Source organism: Taurulus bubalis (genome assembly GCF_910589615.1).
Source record: "Taurulus bubalis genome assembly, chromosome: 4".
NCBI lineage: Eukaryota > Metazoa > Chordata > Actinopteri > Perciformes > Cottidae > Taurulus > Taurulus bubalis.
The window spans coordinates 22,977,428-22,994,997 of NC_136592.1; the positions used below are offsets into that span (position 1 = coordinate 22,977,428).

General features: G+C 42.0%; 2 protein-coding genes across 2 annotated transcripts in view; both read left to right on the forward strand.

Annotated features, from left to right (window-relative positions):
• The first annotated feature begins 1,521 nt into the window (after positions 1-1,521).
• On the forward strand, positions 1,522-8,493 carry aktip (akt interacting protein). Its single transcript, XM_079216632.1, has 10 exons — positions 1,522-1,656; positions 2,391-2,515; positions 3,700-3,902; positions 4,099-4,163; positions 4,382-4,482; positions 4,751-4,839; positions 5,299-5,397; positions 6,586-6,693; positions 6,786-6,846; positions 7,017-8,493. The coding sequence occupies exons 2-10, from the start codon at positions 2,468-2,470 to the stop codon at positions 7,122-7,124; spliced, it is 882 nt and encodes a 293-aa protein (XP_079072758.1). The 5' UTR covers positions 1,522-1,656; positions 2,391-2,467; the 3' UTR covers positions 7,125-8,493.
• A 6,040-nt stretch (positions 8,494-14,533) lies between these two features.
• chd9 (chromodomain helicase DNA binding protein 9) overlaps positions 14,534-17,570 on the forward strand; it is a gene marked incomplete at its 5' end in the record, with an annotated part of 61,119 nt that continues 58,082 nt past the window's right edge. The window contains one exon of the mRNA XM_079216378.1: positions 14,534-16,108. Within this exon, the coding sequence (XP_079072504.1) occupies positions 14,534-16,108 (1,575 nt within the window). The remainder of the gene's footprint in view (positions 16,109-17,570) is intronic.

The following is a 17,570-nucleotide window of genomic DNA, read 5'->3' on the forward strand; positions in this document are numbered from 1 at the left end:
AATAGTTGACTAGATAAAGAATCAATGGCAAAGACAAAAAAACTCATTAAAAAAGCAATGGTGTGAATATTTGCACCCTTGTTTGTGTCAGACAGTTTATCTCAATGTCGATGAAGGCAAACCAGGCATAAACTTATTTGTTTTGAGGTGATCTTTGATTTGTACATGTCAAAAGAGTGATGGTGACCTTGCGCTGTTGGCTGCCCCAATGAAGCAGCAGGACACTAATTACCTTTGTCAGTGAAGTGTACTTGGAACAATATACAATCAGATAACAATAATGGAGTCAATAATTTGTATTTACTCTGAAACTTGGACAATGTAATTTCTCCCAATTAATGCAGTCACCCATGCATTAAATTAGTTTTTTTTTTCCTCACCCAGAAAAAATAATTAGGGGTAATTGTTAGGAAATCAATCAATCAGTAGAATGAGCTGCCAATGAAGCGTGGTCAAAACTAAAGAAATGTGTGACACAGATGGCTTGGATGCGTCTTACCCTCAAGGGACTTTGGCTGTGCAGTAGTACACTGACACATTCAAATTAAGGCAATAGAAAAGTATTATTTTCATATCTATCAGAGTTCCCTACGCACGTTTTGGGGAAACAGATAATGTACAAGATGAAAAGACACAAAAAAGACATTGATCTCATGATCTGGAGAAAAAATGCAACAAAAAAATAAAACTGCTACATTAATATTCAACCTAAAAAAAACTCCTTTCATACAAGACAAATAACATTTCATATTTGGACTTAATAGGGATAAGCGATAATATATTTTACTTTAAAATAAAGTTAAATGTTTAACAGTAGCTCTACGAACAATATTTATTTAACCTTAGATGTAGACATAACTGACTGATAAAAGATGAAATATTTCAAACGTGAACGAGTCAATACAATTTGAGGGAAATAAATTAGCTATTAAAAAACAGACACAACAAAACTTAACTTTTTCAAAGCAACTTACATTCAACATGACAGGGCGGTTGCAAGGGTATGAACCCTTAAGTAAAAATAATTAACAGGAGGATCGACTTACAAGATGATTAAAATGAATCATAAACGAATGTCTGCATAATAGACATTAATATTTTTTTCACAGCAGACATTTTGACATGTCATGGTAGGAAAAGGACAGGTGTGATCATCAACAACTACTGCATTCCACTCAGAATAGCTACTTTCAATGCCCCTCGCATTAGTTCCACCTGTGCTTTGTCTGATTAGTCAAATGTCTGCTGTTCAAAATGTTCATTAATTGGAAAATAAAATGAAACACAAATGTAATCATCGTATCATTCTGAGAAAAACAGAGCGTCTGTACTTACGGTTTGATTGACAGCAAACCGTGGTTACATCCGCTACTTTTTTTCGGTCACGTGATGGAAGCACCATCAAATCAAATAGGAGACGTTTATCCTGTAGACCAATAGGATTCCGTAGCCGTACACCGAAACGCCCCCTCACCATGTTAGATTGAACTCTGGTTTCCGTGTCTGTCAAATTATTTAGCTAGCCAATGTTAGCTAGTTAGCCGGTATGACACTTAAAGGAATGACGAACAGCTGAGGGGTTTAAGCGAAAATTGCCAAGCGACACACGTGAACGTCTCTGTTAAAAGGGTCTTTTACAATTCTCTGTAAAATACGGTGAGCTACATCGCTATTTTTGTACTCTCACACGGGTTAAAATTAATGGAATAACGACAATTTGTTGGCAACGCTAAAGGTAGCATTAAAAGCTAATGGTAAATATACTGTTATAATCTGAAATTAGTTCAGGAAAACGGGCGTGACAATGTTTCCGTGTGTGGACATTAACTAGTCTTAGAGTTTGAACGAGTATTTAGTTAGATGTTAAGCTACAAGCTAACGTTAAGTTACGTCAGATACTTAATGTAGGTCTGTAAGGTTTGTTAACGTAACGTTAGCACTGTTATGGCGAATGATACGACAACTCGATATCCTGTCAGAAATGCCACGATATTAATAGCAGATTGTATTAATATTTAAACATGGGTCTCTAGTGTTGCCACCCTACGACAACCTATACCAGTTAACCCAACTACACAACCGACTTTTCAAACGTTGATGGCAATAAAACTGCTAGCATACTTCATGAAACAGCCAAGTTTGCATACAGCTAAGCTATCCCAAACAATCCCTTACTTCACATCTTCAGAGTCAACATCATTGTACTCCATCGGCACTTAACGTTAAGACAGTTTGAGATCAACTGCCAAATTGCTATTAAATATTGCTATAGTGTTAGCAAGATGACATGAGATGAACTGCGTGTGTGTGTTTACAAGTTGTTTGTGTGCATTCGACCTGAACTGCAGCAGCAGTCACTTGTTTAAAGTGTCTTTCTTTCCCCATCACAGTAGCGGATGGCCCGGACAGCACTTGTCGTGGGACCTACATAGAAAGAGGGGCACCTTTCTGAACCTCTGAATGAGTAATGAACTTAAACCCCTTCTGGAGCATGTCTGCCAATACAAGTCGTAAGGTAAAGTTAAACACATTGATATATATATATATATATATATATATATATATATATATATATATATATATATATATGTTCATGTATTGATCATATACCTCTGAGAATTAACAGACTTGTGACTTTCTCTCCCAATTAAGCAGAATAATACATGGTAAATGGACTGTACTTTTGTAATAGCGCTTTTCTAGTTCTCCTACCACTCAAATCGCTTTAACACTATATGTCATCATTTACACACATGCATCCACTGATGGTATGCAAGGTGCCACCTGCCCATGAGAAGTCCTGGGAACCATTTACACCAATTCATACAGCAATTGGTCACATCGACATGGACTAGCAGAGGCGGTTGAATCGAACTGCCGATCCTCTGTTCAAAGGACAACCCTGCTCTACCACTGAGCAGTGTGTGTGTGTGTGTGTATATATATATATATATATATATATATAAATAAATAAACACACAACATATGCAGATGTTGCGTCTGTACTCGGCAGTCACAACTATGGTTCTACTTTCTTCAAATATAAATATGACTGAAAACTGTGTCAGTGGTTTAGTACAGTTAACTAGTGCCGGACTGGTTTTCCACAAAGTGGAGGGGGGGCGGTACATTTTAGCATGCTTATGAAACCCGGGTGAGGAATGGAGGCAAATGATGTACCTTGAGCATGTGTGTGTGACGTGCGTTATTTTATTTTTCCTGCCTAGTCAAAGGAACATTTCAAACATTATGTGGTCAAGTCTGACTTGAATGAATGTAGGGGCTGAATCTGTTGCACACTCAGCACACTATTCACAGCAAACATTCCTGGCATACTAGTTGTATTCATCATCAGCGTTCGTTGTGGCTTCCTGATGCTGTTTGCTCGATGTGTACAGTTACACTGTACTGTAACTACTCGTATCATTCTGAACATCAGTAAGAAACAAAGGTGGCTGTACTTGGAAGTGCTTGCACTCCTCTATACATTGCTTCCTGATAAGCTGCGAACTAGACTAGGTGGGCAGTGTAACCTGAGATGTTGGTCACAGTACATGGTCAACCGCATAAGTATATTCTTCCCCAATCTGACTCTAAAGACTTTCATTCTGCCTGCTTATTCACATAGCTTGATTTTTTTTCTTTTCTTTTCTTTTTTACAGCTGATGTGTTGAAATTCTTGTTATATTTGTCATACAGCAGAGAGCTGACAGCGAGGAACAGAGTGAGCAGAGAGCCAGCCCAGCCCGGCTGCCCTTTGGCAAAAAGCAGCTTCCACCCATTCCTAAGAATGCAGCCCCCATTACCAAGCCTGTGTCAACGGGCACCCCAGCCCCATCAGCCAATGGCACACATGCTTCATATGGTCCCTTTTACTTGGAGTACTCTCTGCTGGCTGAGTTGTAAGTATTGGACTACTGTCGTAATAAAAGGTTCACTGTATTCGGTGTTCCTTTTCTAAAATATGTTGTTAGCGCTTGCTTTTTAAAACGCATGGGCATAGTCTGTATTAAAGTTTGATGCCCAAGAAGAAAATAAGTTCCATGCATGTTTCTCTTACTTTTGTATTGACCTGACTTCTTGCCATGTGACCTACAGCACATTGGTGATTAAGCAGAAACTCCCTGGAATTTATGTCCAGCCATCCTACAAGTCGGCACTAAGTAAGGACCTTCTTTTTTATGTTCATGCCTTTTTCATATTTACACTAATCAAATGTGGCTACTTGTGGATTCTTTCTTCAATGCTCAACATCTACTTCGAAAAAATAATAATTTAAAACGAAGCGATCTCTTTATCGACAGTGGCTGTTTCTGCATGATTCATGCCTGTGTTGATGAAAATAAAGATTCTAAAATACCATGTGTCTCCCACTGTTTAGTGTGGTTTGGGGTCATATTCATCAGACATGGCTTGTATCAGGATGGAGTCTTCAAGTTCACGGTGTATATTCCAGATAACTATCCAGATGGAGAGTGTCCTGTAAGTATATTGTACTAACTTTTTGTGGTTTACTGTTTACAAACAAATATATATTTTGTAGCAGAAAAGAGATTCTTGTTTGCATCAATCGTGTAGTATTTGTGCAAATGGTGTCAATTTTTCCAGGTCGGCAACTCTTGTCAGTCGTAACAAGCGACGATTGACCAGTGATCTTGGAAACAACGCTTTGTGTTGCAGAACATTTAAAAAATGGCGATCTAAAGTTGAGGCAAGCCCTCAACAATCTCTTCCTTGTGCTTTGTTTCAGAAATTAGTATTTGACATCCCAGTCTTCCATCCTCTTGTTGACCCCGTTTCTGGAGAGCTTGATGTCAGAAGAGCTTTCACCAAATGGAGGTATGCTCTCTGTTTTACACATTTGGTATATTTTTCAAACATGAGTATTTAAGTAAAAACTCAATTATTAGTTGTATGTACTAAATGCCACCAACAACTCATCCCCTCAGTGGATAGTGTACCCAGCTGGACAGTCTGCAAAGTCATCTTTTGGACCAAACAGAATAACTCTGAAAGGAAGGGCTTTTTTATTTAAATTTTTTAGGTAGAACAAAATTGTGAAAACAAATTTAGAATGGTTTTCAAATGGGAGTTAGAAATTATTGAAATATCCCTCTTTATTTCATATTTTAACACACGGTTATGAATGTAACTACAATTCTATGATGGCAGGGTGTTTACTTCTCGTGGTGATCAACAAAATGGAGCATATCTTTTCTCCTCAAAAAGGGGATCATCAAGTGATGTCATGCATCCATATTAATTATGTTGTCTCCTCCTTGTATTGTGTCCTTGTAGACGGAATCACAACCACATTTGGCAAGTCTTGATGTACGCACGTACAATTTTCTACAAGATCAATACCACAGAACCACTCAACCCAGAGGCGGCTGTGCTGTGAGTGTCTGTGCCTCATTTCACTTGTTTTTATCCTAATTTAGGAAATGAACTATGAAAAAGCAACATACTTACTCTGGGATGTAGCCGAAGAATACCATTTTTTTATTTTGTAATATTTCTTTGCAACAATTAGCATTTTTTTTTTTCTAAAATGCCTCTGTAAAAGGTTTTCCTTTTACAATCAGAACATGCTAATAAATTAACACGCCTTTTAATGAACAGACCAGCAGTTATTCAATGGTTGACTATTAATAATGTTTTACATTATTTAGGTTGAATAGAATTTAAAATGCAGATTTACTCAGTTTATTGGTTGTTTAGCCACTGACACAACTGAGTAAAAAGCACAGTTTGTATGCAATCAAGTTCTGACTAAATGGCTCTATTGCCTAAGAAAGTATTGTTACATTGAAGCAAGTTGTTTATCACAACATGGAGCATATCTATGAACTTGTTTTGCTTTCCTGCTTTCTCTCAAGACCTTTTTCATGGCAAAACATTTTGACTTGTCCGAGCAGGTTGAGAACAGGTGAATCAAATTGTATTAATAATTGCTCAGTACCATCAAGTGAGCCAGCATTCACAATACCAGGACCTACGAACTAGCTCACCTAAATGGAATACTGTCATCGCTAATGTTCTCGATTACACCTGTGATTTTCCTGATGACATGCCAAAACGTCTGCTGTGATATAACTAAAAGTGCCAGTTTATTAGGTGGTACACCTTGCTTAAATGAATGCAGTCCAATACAACAGTCTGACAATACATCATACCTTCATGATGGTTAACGTCAGCTTTTGCTCAAACAGTTTGAGAGACGTTTCTATTCAACAGTAGTCATTTTGGAGACTACAGTTTGTGATGCTGGTGTTATATAGAGTTGTTTCTGTTATTTAGCCGTCCCCATTGGCGTATATGGAATGGAAAGAAATACAATTATGCAGCAGCATCACGCATACTTTTTACCATAGAAAGTGAAATTAACCAGATATATATCATGACTATTGCATACAGGCATTTGGCATGACATACTCTAATAAAAAGGTACCAGGAACTCTACAGTCTTCACGTGGTTGTTCCTGTTTTTTTTTTGTCGCATGGCAACTAATATGTTTGGATTTTCTTTCGGCTTTGGTTATAACCCATCATAAAGTATAACTTTTTTTTATGTTTTTATTTCAGATATGAAAAGGATGTGCAGTTATTCAAAAGCAAAGTGGTGGATAGTGTGAAATTATGCAACAGTCATCTTTTTGACCAGCCCAAGATGGATGATCCGTACGCAATAAGGTTAGTAAACTGTCATTTTACATTTTTCACATTCCGCAACAGGAAAACACACCCTGTAAAGCTCACATTGCGACTCTCTATCCATTTGACAGTTTTTCTCCGTGGAACCCAGCTGTTCACGAGGAAGCAAAAGAACGGATGTTCACATACAAAGTACGTCTATTACAAGAGTTGACTGTCTCAGAGTTTTTATGGTTGCCTGTGAACAAGAGTGCCGTCTACTGCAGTTCTTACAGAATTAAGCTACAGCATGAGCTATACGCATTCTGATTGGTTGGATCTGTTCAAGTTGCGTAACTGTTATTTTGCCTTTGTTGCTCTAGAGACGGCCTGACGATCACCACAAGGGAACACAGGTATCCGGGCTGTCTTGGGTGAAGCCTGGATCGACGCAGCCCTTCAGCAAAGATGACAGTCCTCCCCATAGCTGAGCCTGCAGTGGTGATGCAGCGGCCACTAGAGGGCGACCCATGCACCAGATAAATCAGCTTGCCTCAGCTGTTTTTGTGAATTGGATCCTTGAAACGGTTGGGAGAATTTCATGTTAAATCTCCACGTTATTGCTTTAAAGGCTTTGTAGGCGTCTCCTCGAACAGCTTTAGAATAAGGAAACAAAGTTTGTATTATATGTAAATCGACGATGACAAATGGATGTCCCAGCAACCTCATTTAGGCTGTGATGCAATCAAAGAGCTTTGTCAATTAGATTTTCAGAACCATGCACATCTTGGGCTAGGTGATACAACATACTGTCCCAAAAAGGAGCTGAAAATATGAGCAAAGCATTCATATGGTAAGTATAGTGGACTACATGATCTCTACCACTTAAATTGTCTCAGGACTGTTTTATTTGTCAGACTTGGAATGTTGTCAGTCACAGCTGTGTGAATGAAACCTCATGAGCACCACCCCCCTCATTAACCAATTAGTGACATGATATGTTTTATATTTGTTTCTTATTGGACAATGATTTATTCTTAATCCCACTGTGTAAGCAGAGCAGGCAAGTATGGTTTTAAATGAGATGCTAAGTAACTAAACTCATGTATTTTGTCTGGTTTTAAATCATTTTTAATGTTTTCTGTACCTTTTGGCTGTTGGTTATTAAAGGTCTGGGTTGTAAATAATGGATGCTGTGCTAAGATTTGACTTTTGGAGAACTGTGTCCACTGATGCTTCGATTTTCTCAGTTCATGGCTTAGTTTTTTCTTTGCACATGTTGCTTAAGCTTCCTTATCAAAACTTTTGTCACAAGTTAAAACGTTATTGCAGGATTACCACATAAGTCTGAAGGAAGATCAGAACTGTATTTTGATAAGATTTAGTTATTAACTAGTTTCTAATTACCACATAATTGAGTTTTGTCCAGTTCCCAAAAATACCTTTTCCAGCGTGCCAGATAAATGTTGTGTTTTATGTAATGTCTTCATCTGTAAAGGGCTCTGGCTTAATCGTTGGTAATAATGCCCAGACACTTTCAATATGCAAATATTGTAAAATTTAGGGTGTGGGAAGAGGATGGTATTTTTAAAATGTGTGGGAACCCCAGGAGGAAATGACTATCAGAATAGCAGATATGGTGCTGAACCCCGTGAGATCTATTTATAGCTGCTGTGAAAACAGGGACGTGATAAAGGTTCGGTGTACTTCAAACACTGACATCTGGGCTTTAGACCTATTCCAACGTGTGAGTTTCAAGTTGTTCCATATGGACCCGTTCCTGCTCCAGTTTCTGAAAGGCATTGATGCATAAATGACATGAGGTTTAAAGGCTTTTCTTTTGAAATCAATAAACTGATCAAACAATTTGAATTGTTGTTATTGCACTGGGGGAGCTGATTTTATTTACAGCACGCAAGTGAAAATGCATGATGCAGAATAAACATGACACTGTTCAGACAGTTCTGGAATGAGGGTAGTAATGAATATTTAAGGTACATTAGTGTATGCTCTACATGAGTGATGTTTCACTAGTAAACATTTGTACAATAGCAAGGCAAGTTTATTTGTATAGCACATTTCAACACGGTGATTCAAAGTGCTTCACATAAAACCATTAAAAGCCTCAAAACGATGCAGAAGAAAACAAGATATAAAAACAATTAAGAACATTCATTAAAAACAGTCTAGAACCAAAAAAAGACAAGTTGCAGTGCATCTTAAGAAATAAAATGCAGATGCAGAAATTGATTAATATCCTTAAATCTCGTTCAATTAAAGGCAACAGCAAACAAAAGTCTTCAATCTGGATTTAAAGGAGCTGAGGGTCTTAGCAGACCTGCAGCGTTCAGGGACCTTGTTCCAGATATGTGGAGCGGAAAAGCTGAACGCTGCTTCTCCATGTTTTTTAGTTCTGACTCTTGGAACAGAAAGTAGACCAGTCCCAGACGACCCTGAGGGTCACTACTGTCACATAATGTCCCCCCATATCCAATTCCACAATTACGCTACCTAAGACAACTGCACACAGTGTTGTTAAATGATGGGCACGAGACTATTTTAATGAATACATTTTTGCAGAATACTGGGGTCACTGGCAAAATCAGGGACATTTATGTGAAATGAAATATGACAAATGTCACGAATTCTATAAAGCCAATATGGGCACACTATTGAGGTACAAAGTACAATAGTGAGTACTTGATTTCGGGCCCTATGTAGCCCAGTCAGCCACCAGAGGTCAATATGTGCCCGCGGTGGAAAGCAGCGCTCCCACCCCATGTCCTCTCAGCGTTGTGGAGAGGCTGCGGTGCATGTGCGAAAGTGAAACCCCTCCGGATTGGCTCTGGCTTGTGCGCGGCCATCTTATGCACTCTGTCAACATGGGCACTTTACGCACGAAACCCCGATTTAATCAGCCGCTCGCCGGAGCCGGTTGGACGCTGCGCCGCACCGAAAGCGCTAGCGCCGCGGGAACCGGGTTTTAATTCCACGCGGAAAGGTGAAATGGACCCAAATTGCCGGCCCGCCAATCAGAGAGGAGTTCACTGATATGCAAATGCGGCGTTATCGCGGTCACGTCAGCAGCAGCGGTAGAGCCGCTGCGCCGTGGTCGCCAGCAGGAGTACAACTAACAACACAGTCACAAGTTCGCCGAAAACACTCTTTTGCGCGTCGATGTCTGGAGTTAAACTTTGGCGTTCGTCCCAGGTAAGGAAACCACACTTCTCCGTGTGGTTTGTTTTGTTCGCGAGAGGTGTTTCGGACTCGGGGAGGTTCCGCTTCATTCAGGCTCGGAGCTGTCAAATCGCGTGCAGTCAGTGCGGCTCGCCTCAGCTGTCTGATGACACCACCGCCTCTCGCTGAGTGTGTATCTCTCCGCCGGTGGAATTGAGAACGAGACGAACACCCCCCGCCCCCGAACCCCTTCCCTCCCAAAAAAACTAACTTGTCCGCATTAAGTTTCCCTGTGAGTTTGAATTCGGAAATAGCGAAAGTCCGAGCACTTTGTCCGCAGTTTTGCGAAGTAAATGAGAGAAAGCGTGGCTTCAAAGTAACGTTCCTAGGTTCTTTTGGCCGTGGTGGTCCTGAACTGACAGTCCGCGCCACACTTGTCTGCGGACCCGGTAACTCTTAGCGCTGGCAATAAATCGCCAGGAAACGAAAAGTCCGGCGAGGGGCAACGCACTACTTATCACGGACACCATCACTGTCGACCTCTTCATCCATCTCCGGCATCATCATCATCATCCTCCTCCTCTTCCTCCCCCCTCCTCCTCCTCTTGCTCCGTGTTGAAGCGTCACGACACCTTTTTTTTTAATCCTGTGCTTTTCCCCAAAGTGGAGGCTTTTGGGAGCACGTGTGACCAACTCAACAGGCCGCGGCCACCGCTTTGAATCCAGAATCAAACGCCCCGCGGGGCTGCTGGTGTTGAGGGGATTAATCTCGCTTTCCACTCGGCACATTTGTGCTTTTCCACGTTGTCGCCTCGCTCGCTTGTCAAACACCGCGTTTCACGGGAGCCGAAGCCATTGCTGGGGCTGAAGATGAAGAGGATGCTGGGACTTTTAGAGGTGAGCCCGGTGTCTCTTGTAATGGAAGCGAGACTTTCCCTCACAAACTTATCGGCGCTGCGAAGGTTTTGTTTTAGTTTTTTGCCGACTGTTACGCGTGAAACTCAACGCGAGAGGCCGCCGACTGAAACATTTCACGCGCGTTGAAATGAAATGCGCTTTTTCGGTCCCGGCTACTTTGTTCCCAGCGCATTGAAATCTTCGGGCGACATTGTTGGTGCTTTGCAACAAGTTGTTTGTTTTTTTGATGTTGTTTGCCTGAGGCACGACTCAATGGCGACCTCGGGAAGTTATGTACACGGAGTTCTTGTTGATATTAGGCATGGGTTGCACGTGCCTGGATGGTATTTACCACGTCATGATTATGAAGGAAACAGCTGGAAGGTGATTTAGGTTTAGGGGATTGGTTTCTGTCTTGGTGCCAGATTTGGGGGTTGTTTAAAGGTTAGCAGTGGCTTGGCTAGCAGGTTCAGGAATATGCTTCCATGGTACATGAGTAAGATCATATGAAGTGTATACTTTTTCAAACCCTTTCAACTCCCCCCCCCAGATTACTATTGTAAATCCATCTTGCATGGACTGCTTTCTTTGCCTCAGCTTTCAGGCTGGTGTCTCCGACTCACTTTGAACATCTACAACAAGATACATGTCTGTGTTGGTAATCATTTCAAATAACACTAATTAGTTAACATAGGTTATTTTTGTGTTCATGAAGATGAAAGGACACGAGCACACCCTTTCCACAATACATTGTCTTGTGTTTGGCACAGACTCATTGGCGTCATCCCAAATGATTAGAGCACATTCAAAATGATCATCATAAGAAACCCAAGTACACAGAGAAAAATAAATCCTTTCGCTACTTTTAAACCTCTTTTACGAGGGTGAGAAATGGTGTAATTATGACTGGAAAAGTGTAATCTTAAACTGCTGAAATGTGCCAATTATACACATTTTCCTTATTCAGTATGTTCTCTCTTCTCAGACAATAATTGTACATGCCTCAATGTTTGGTTGATGTGCAACAAGAGTATGTTGGCAATTAAGAGAGGCATCCGAAGATGCGTTTAAAAAAAAAAAGAAGATGATTTAAGAAAAATTAATTACTGAGTGTCGACATGACGCCCCAATGAACAGGATAGTAAACCACATGAGTGAAATAGAAGTTGGAGGCACAACCCAAATGGACAGGAACGGCTTCATGCTTGTTTGAACAGATTTTTATGATGGTGGTTGGAGTGGGGAGAGTGATCCTACAAGGGCCTGGTGGTATGTCTGTGGGACCCGGAAGGAACGTTTTGCTGCGGTACTGCTGGAGCATTATCCTACCTCTGTTTGGTTCAGTTTATGATTTAAGTAATATGATTTACCTTTACCATATTCTGAATTAGCCACTGGAAATGAACAACTTGGTGCTTGGTGACATTACACCTCATGGAAACCACCCTTTAACAACATAGCCTGAATATTGAAAGATTTCTAATTTTAATCACATTTAGTATAAGACCGCAAGGCCTGTTGCTGAGGTTTGTCAAGTGTCAGAATCCGGACTATTTGTCTTTTTAAATTGGCTTTTTGACTGTAGAATTACCTCTTTTTTTATATTGTCTGTTGTCTCGTGATATACTTTGGGTTTTAAGAAAGTTTAGCCACTCATCCATGAATTTGCCACTGCAGACACCATGTGGACCGTTGCAGTGTAATTTATACACATTACTTGTTTTCAGAGGAAGTCACTTTTTTGATTTATTTGGCCCTCTGATTACACATGTCACGTGTGGTAGTTGAGCCTGTCACAGTTAGTTCTGTCTTAGTTAACGCCCCGTGTATTTAAAGGAATGGTATGCTGAAAACCCCACTTTGCTATATGTTAAACCCCTTCTCAAACTGTATGTCATTTGATATATATCTTAGCTAATGAAACGATAAGTATCTCCAGAAGTTAGACCAAGATACTGGGGAAATGGCTGTGCTTGTGTGTGCTTTTTGTGTGCCTGCCTGTGTGCATAGCAAGTCAGCATATAATGACTGACCTGGGTAAGCTTCTGTCATCTTCCGCTGGTCTGTGGTTGACTGACACACACACACACACACACACACACACACACACACACACACACACACACACACACACACAGACGCACACACAGACGCACACACAGAGAAGCTCACATGCTCAAAGCACCTCATCTGCCTCTGTCCCTAACTGTTGAAATTCTATCAGCTGTTTGCACCTCCCACACATCCTGCAGTAGCAGGGCAGGCGGCTTCATTGGTAGTGGTGGGGGGTTGAGGTGTGCTTGTGCATTTGTGTGTAATATGGGAGGGGATACAGGAAGAGGCACCTGCTGGTGGTTGGTTTGCACCAGCTGCTTTGCTACACACATGAAAGGCATTTCCCACAGACCCTTTTGGTCTTGCCATTACCTGCCTTTTGAAACCTTTTTTTGACAGAGTGGGCATTCATCCAATTCTACTGGCCTACAAGCACGTATTACTGATGATGAAATATATGATTAAAAGTGGAGATCTAGTGGGGAGAAATACTTGATAAATTGTCATGTCATCTGAGCCTGAAAATGATTTGTGTGTGTGAGACTAGGGGTTTCCAACAAGCGGCTCATAATCTACCAGTAGCCTGCTACCCGTTTCTGAGTGGCTTCCTAAAACTTCAAAGAATATGTACATCAATTTGATAGTACAAAGTCACTTTGGAAACCTGTTAAAATGTATACCTAATCAAATTCAGAAGCGAGCCCCTCTGACACAACATCATTGCTTGATGTGCATTGTTTGCACTTCTTTTAAGTTTGGCTCCATCAGTGACGCTGTAGGGAGATGTTAGCAGACTAGCAAGCCCTCACCACATTTGACAATGATATTAAAATATACTATTTTCTGTCAATAATCTTTCATGAATGTCAAATTTCTACAACAACCTTTTTTATGGGACTTTATGGCTGGTAGCGTTAATCTACTAGTCGGAGATTTGTCAAAAAGAAGATAAAAGAGCTTTAAGATAAAAGTCTCCGTTTACCAAACTGTTGAAGAAGGCCAACGCAGCAACAGAGGCTTTGTTTACTGGCTTAAGAACAGCCTGTTACCAATGACAGGATTGTAATAGAGGTGATGACCGTGGAGGCTGAAATGTTAATTAAGGACCAAAGAAGTAAGAAATAAAGTATATCTGCTATTGGCAATGTACAAAAAATGTGCAATGAGTAGATCTCCGCCACTTTCATTTTGTCAAATTAGCACTCGGGGGGGAAAACAGGTTGGAGACCCTTGATCTAGACCAGTGTTTGTCAACCACTGTGCCGCGGCACACCAGTGTGCCATGAGAGATCGTCAGGTGTGCCGTGGGAAATGTCCAATTTCACTTAATTGGTCCAAAAAAATATTATTTAGTTGCCGCATATATTTTTCCATTGTTGAGCCTGCAAAATAGTGGCTGGCCGAGTAATTTCATACTCTTCCATGCCAGTAGGTAGCACAATAATGACCTACCATATACGCTGTATTATGCTGCAATGTGACATTTTGTAACTTTTTTGGTTGTTTGTGTGCCGCAGGATGTTTTTATTGTAGAAAATGTGCCGCGGCTCAAAAAAGGTTGAACAACACTGATCTAGACCATATATTACTTTGTAAACACACGCAGTCTTCATCTTCTCATATTAATGTTTTTTTTCTTTCTTTTTTTTCCCCTCTGTTTTTGGAAAGGTACACACTATTATGGACATGCTGTAGGTCACAGTGAGGCTCATTGGGACCAGCTTGGATCCAGTGGCGTTCCAAAGCTTCCTGTTACCCTCCGGGCTCTGCCATGGACTTCTTTAATGACCCTAACCTCTTTGTTGGAGGATTGGAGGGGCTGGACGAGGATGTCTTCCCCACAGCACCATCACTTGTGGATGAGCTAAACCTCACTGCTGATTTTGAGCCACTCCAAGTGGAGCCTCTAGACCCGGGGAAGCACCAAGACATGATGCCACCAGTCGCTACCCAACAAGCCATGCCTTCTTACAGTCAGCAGATGGGTCACTACATTGCCATTAAGGCACAGACTCCTATGGGGCAGCCATTTTCTGGTCCTAGGGGCACAGGTGCTGGAGGTGGTGGCATGATTGCAGACCAGCATGGTCAATACCATAATGCTGCCATGAGCCAAGTACCTCAATCCAATGGGCTGTTCTGTAACAGTAGCAGTCCAATGTGGGGCAACCAAGACCAGAATGGGAATATGTACCACCCCTTATCTCAACAGCAACAACAGCTTTGTCAGCAGCAGCAGCAGCAACAGCAGCAACTGCACAACCAGCAACTTCATGTCAGACAACAACAAACACAGCAGCAACAACACCACCCAAGTCACCAACAACAACAACAACAACAAGAGCAGCAGCACAGAATGCAGCAGCAACAGCAGCTGCAACTACAACAACAGCAAAGACATCAGCAACAGCTGTTAAACCAGCACCAACAAATTAACACACAGACTATGTCCCTGCCGCAGCAGCAGCATCACAATTTCTCTTTTCACCAGAGAGGTCAATCTCAGCGCCAACAGCAAGTTCCCCATACTCAGCAGCAGGTTCAGCACCAATTAACAGTAGGAGGACCCCGGTTTCATTCAAGGGCTATGCTAAGTAAGTCTTATTTGGATAGTCAAAATGCTACACTGAGTGGGACTTGCTTGCAGCCACAGCCGCAGCAGGGTAGCTACCAGTTGACAAGGGGAGGTCAAACCTTTTCTGGGTCAGGATCGGAAGACCCAAACCTGCCCTTCCCCATGCATTCGTCACCTATGGTTCACCCCCTGGCCACTTGCTCAGTCAGTTCTGCCACTGCTTACCAAGCTGCTCAGTACCCTGCCTATCCTGGAGAGCCAGAAATACCCAGTCTCAGTCAGCAGTCCACAGCCTCCATGTCTATGCCCAACACCACCATTGCACCCCTCACTTCTACAGTGCCTGAGCTCCCAGGGACCGTATGTCAGTTCCCATCCACAGCAGTTATGAGGTACCCGGTGAACCAGGCCGATGAATGTGCTTTCGGGGCCCTGCAATGCTCTGGAGAAACACAGGGAAACAAGTCATCTGAGATGTTTGGTGAGTCAATGAACTGCTTCCCCAGCATAGCCAGCCAGCCGCCCTCTGAGCAGCTTCAGAGCTGCGGGGCCATAAACACTAATGGATACCAAGCACTGGGAGACAACCTCCTGCCATCAAAGGCTGGAGACTTGGAGGGCCTGGAGCCTCCTGACCTCCTGCCTGATCTACTGCCCCAGCTGGAGGCTGCTCTCAGCCAACAGGATGAATCTAACTGTTCCTGGGTCGATTCCAGCCAGGAGACTGGACATGAGCACAGCAAACCACTTGTTGAGTACAAGCAAGAAAAGGTAATACGTTCCAAACTTTTTAAAATTTATTTTATTTCATTTTTCAGAAGCACATGAATGGCAGTACATTTTAGCCATACGGTAGCAGAGCAATCCTCTGAATGTAATAGGCTTTTTGCCCGAGTCTAATTTTTATCCATACTGCCTATGCACTCTGTCCTGTACCCCAAGTTATTGTCAGTATAGATTAATGAGGGGTATTTGAGCAGGATGGAGTTTTATAAGTTGAAAATAATTAGATATTATATTAGCACATATATCTGCTTTACCAATGGAGAACATTTCATTGCTGACATAAAGCGAATGTATTCCTCCCAGTGTAGCATGGCACAAAATTCAGCCGCTCGTGTAATGTTTAACTAACTATCCTAGTTAGAACATGTGCCTGTCTAGTAGGAAACCTGCAATCAGTGGTGAAGCGGGGGGGTCGCGAGGCGGTACCGAGTGCCATCTGAAAGCCTTCTGAAAATGATAATGGTCTGTCCGGCATGGACAGTCTATCTGGTCAGTGCGCCGACAGCAGGTCAGGCCTGATTAGGCTAAGAGTGGCAGGAGTGTCTTCAGGACTTAGCTGTAAGCATACTTAGGGCTATATCAAGATGTGGGTCAGGGCAAGTCAGAGGCACTTGCACACTGCCTCCATGGAGTGTGGGGGAGGTTGCACACTGTTGTGGTGGCTGCCACAGTCTGTGTGTTTTGTGTGTGTGCGTGCGTGTGTGCATGTGTGAGTGCATGTGCACATGTAAGTGAGCGGGCGGCAAGAAGAAAAAAAAAAAGAGTGGTGGAGGAGAGTGGTTAGCACTTGGGGGAGGGGGTTTTGGAGATGGAGAGAGCACTAGCTCATGGAAAAAGGAGAGCGTAGGAAAGGAAGAAAAGGAAGGAGACAGAGAGGAAGAGCACGAGAGGGAGAAGAGAAACAGAGGGGGAGGCTGGAAGAATGCATTAGCTGGCTGTAACAGGCTTCAGGCGGTTCCTGGACCTCAGTTGGCTAGTAACTTAGCAGCATCCCCACTGCCTCTTGGCCAACGAGTGACGCATGACCAGCAGCAAAAGCAACAGATGTTTCATAATGGTTTGCACACTGAAAAATGAATTTCAGCACATCCATGTATTCCCTTTTGATCTTATTTTTGTAGATTTCTGCAGTGTTGTTACAAAAACATCTGTTGTACTAACAATTACACCGATTTTGTTGAGTTCAGCATAAACCAAACACGTGTGGAAAATTCACACATTTTTCACAAGAGCACTTGTGTTTTCCATGGCCCATCACTGACAGTGCCGAGTCTGTCTCATTGCCACCAACAACACAACAATGCTGTTTGGCATTATCTTCCCAATCTTACCTTTTCTGTATCTGCACTTTCTCTGGTGTAGTAAATGCATGAATAATTACCATTTCACTGTGACAGTTTGAGTGACTAGTTTAAATCTCGCTAAACAGTGTCCTGTTACTGACAGC

Bases quoted from the DNA above. Each gene is read 5' to 3' on its own strand.
- aktip (XM_079216632.1), top strand. From the start codon at position 2,468: ATGAACTTAAACCCCTTCTGGAGCATGTCTGCCAATACAAGTCGTAAG. The intron at 2,516-3,699 runs GTAAAGTTAAAC...TTTGTCATACAG, and splicing joins CTGCCAATACAAGTCGTAAG to CAGAGAGCTGACAGCGAGGA. The intron at 4,164-4,381 runs GTAAGGACCTTC...CCCACTGTTTAG, and splicing joins ATCCTACAAGTCGGCACTAA to TGTGGTTTGGGGTCATATTC.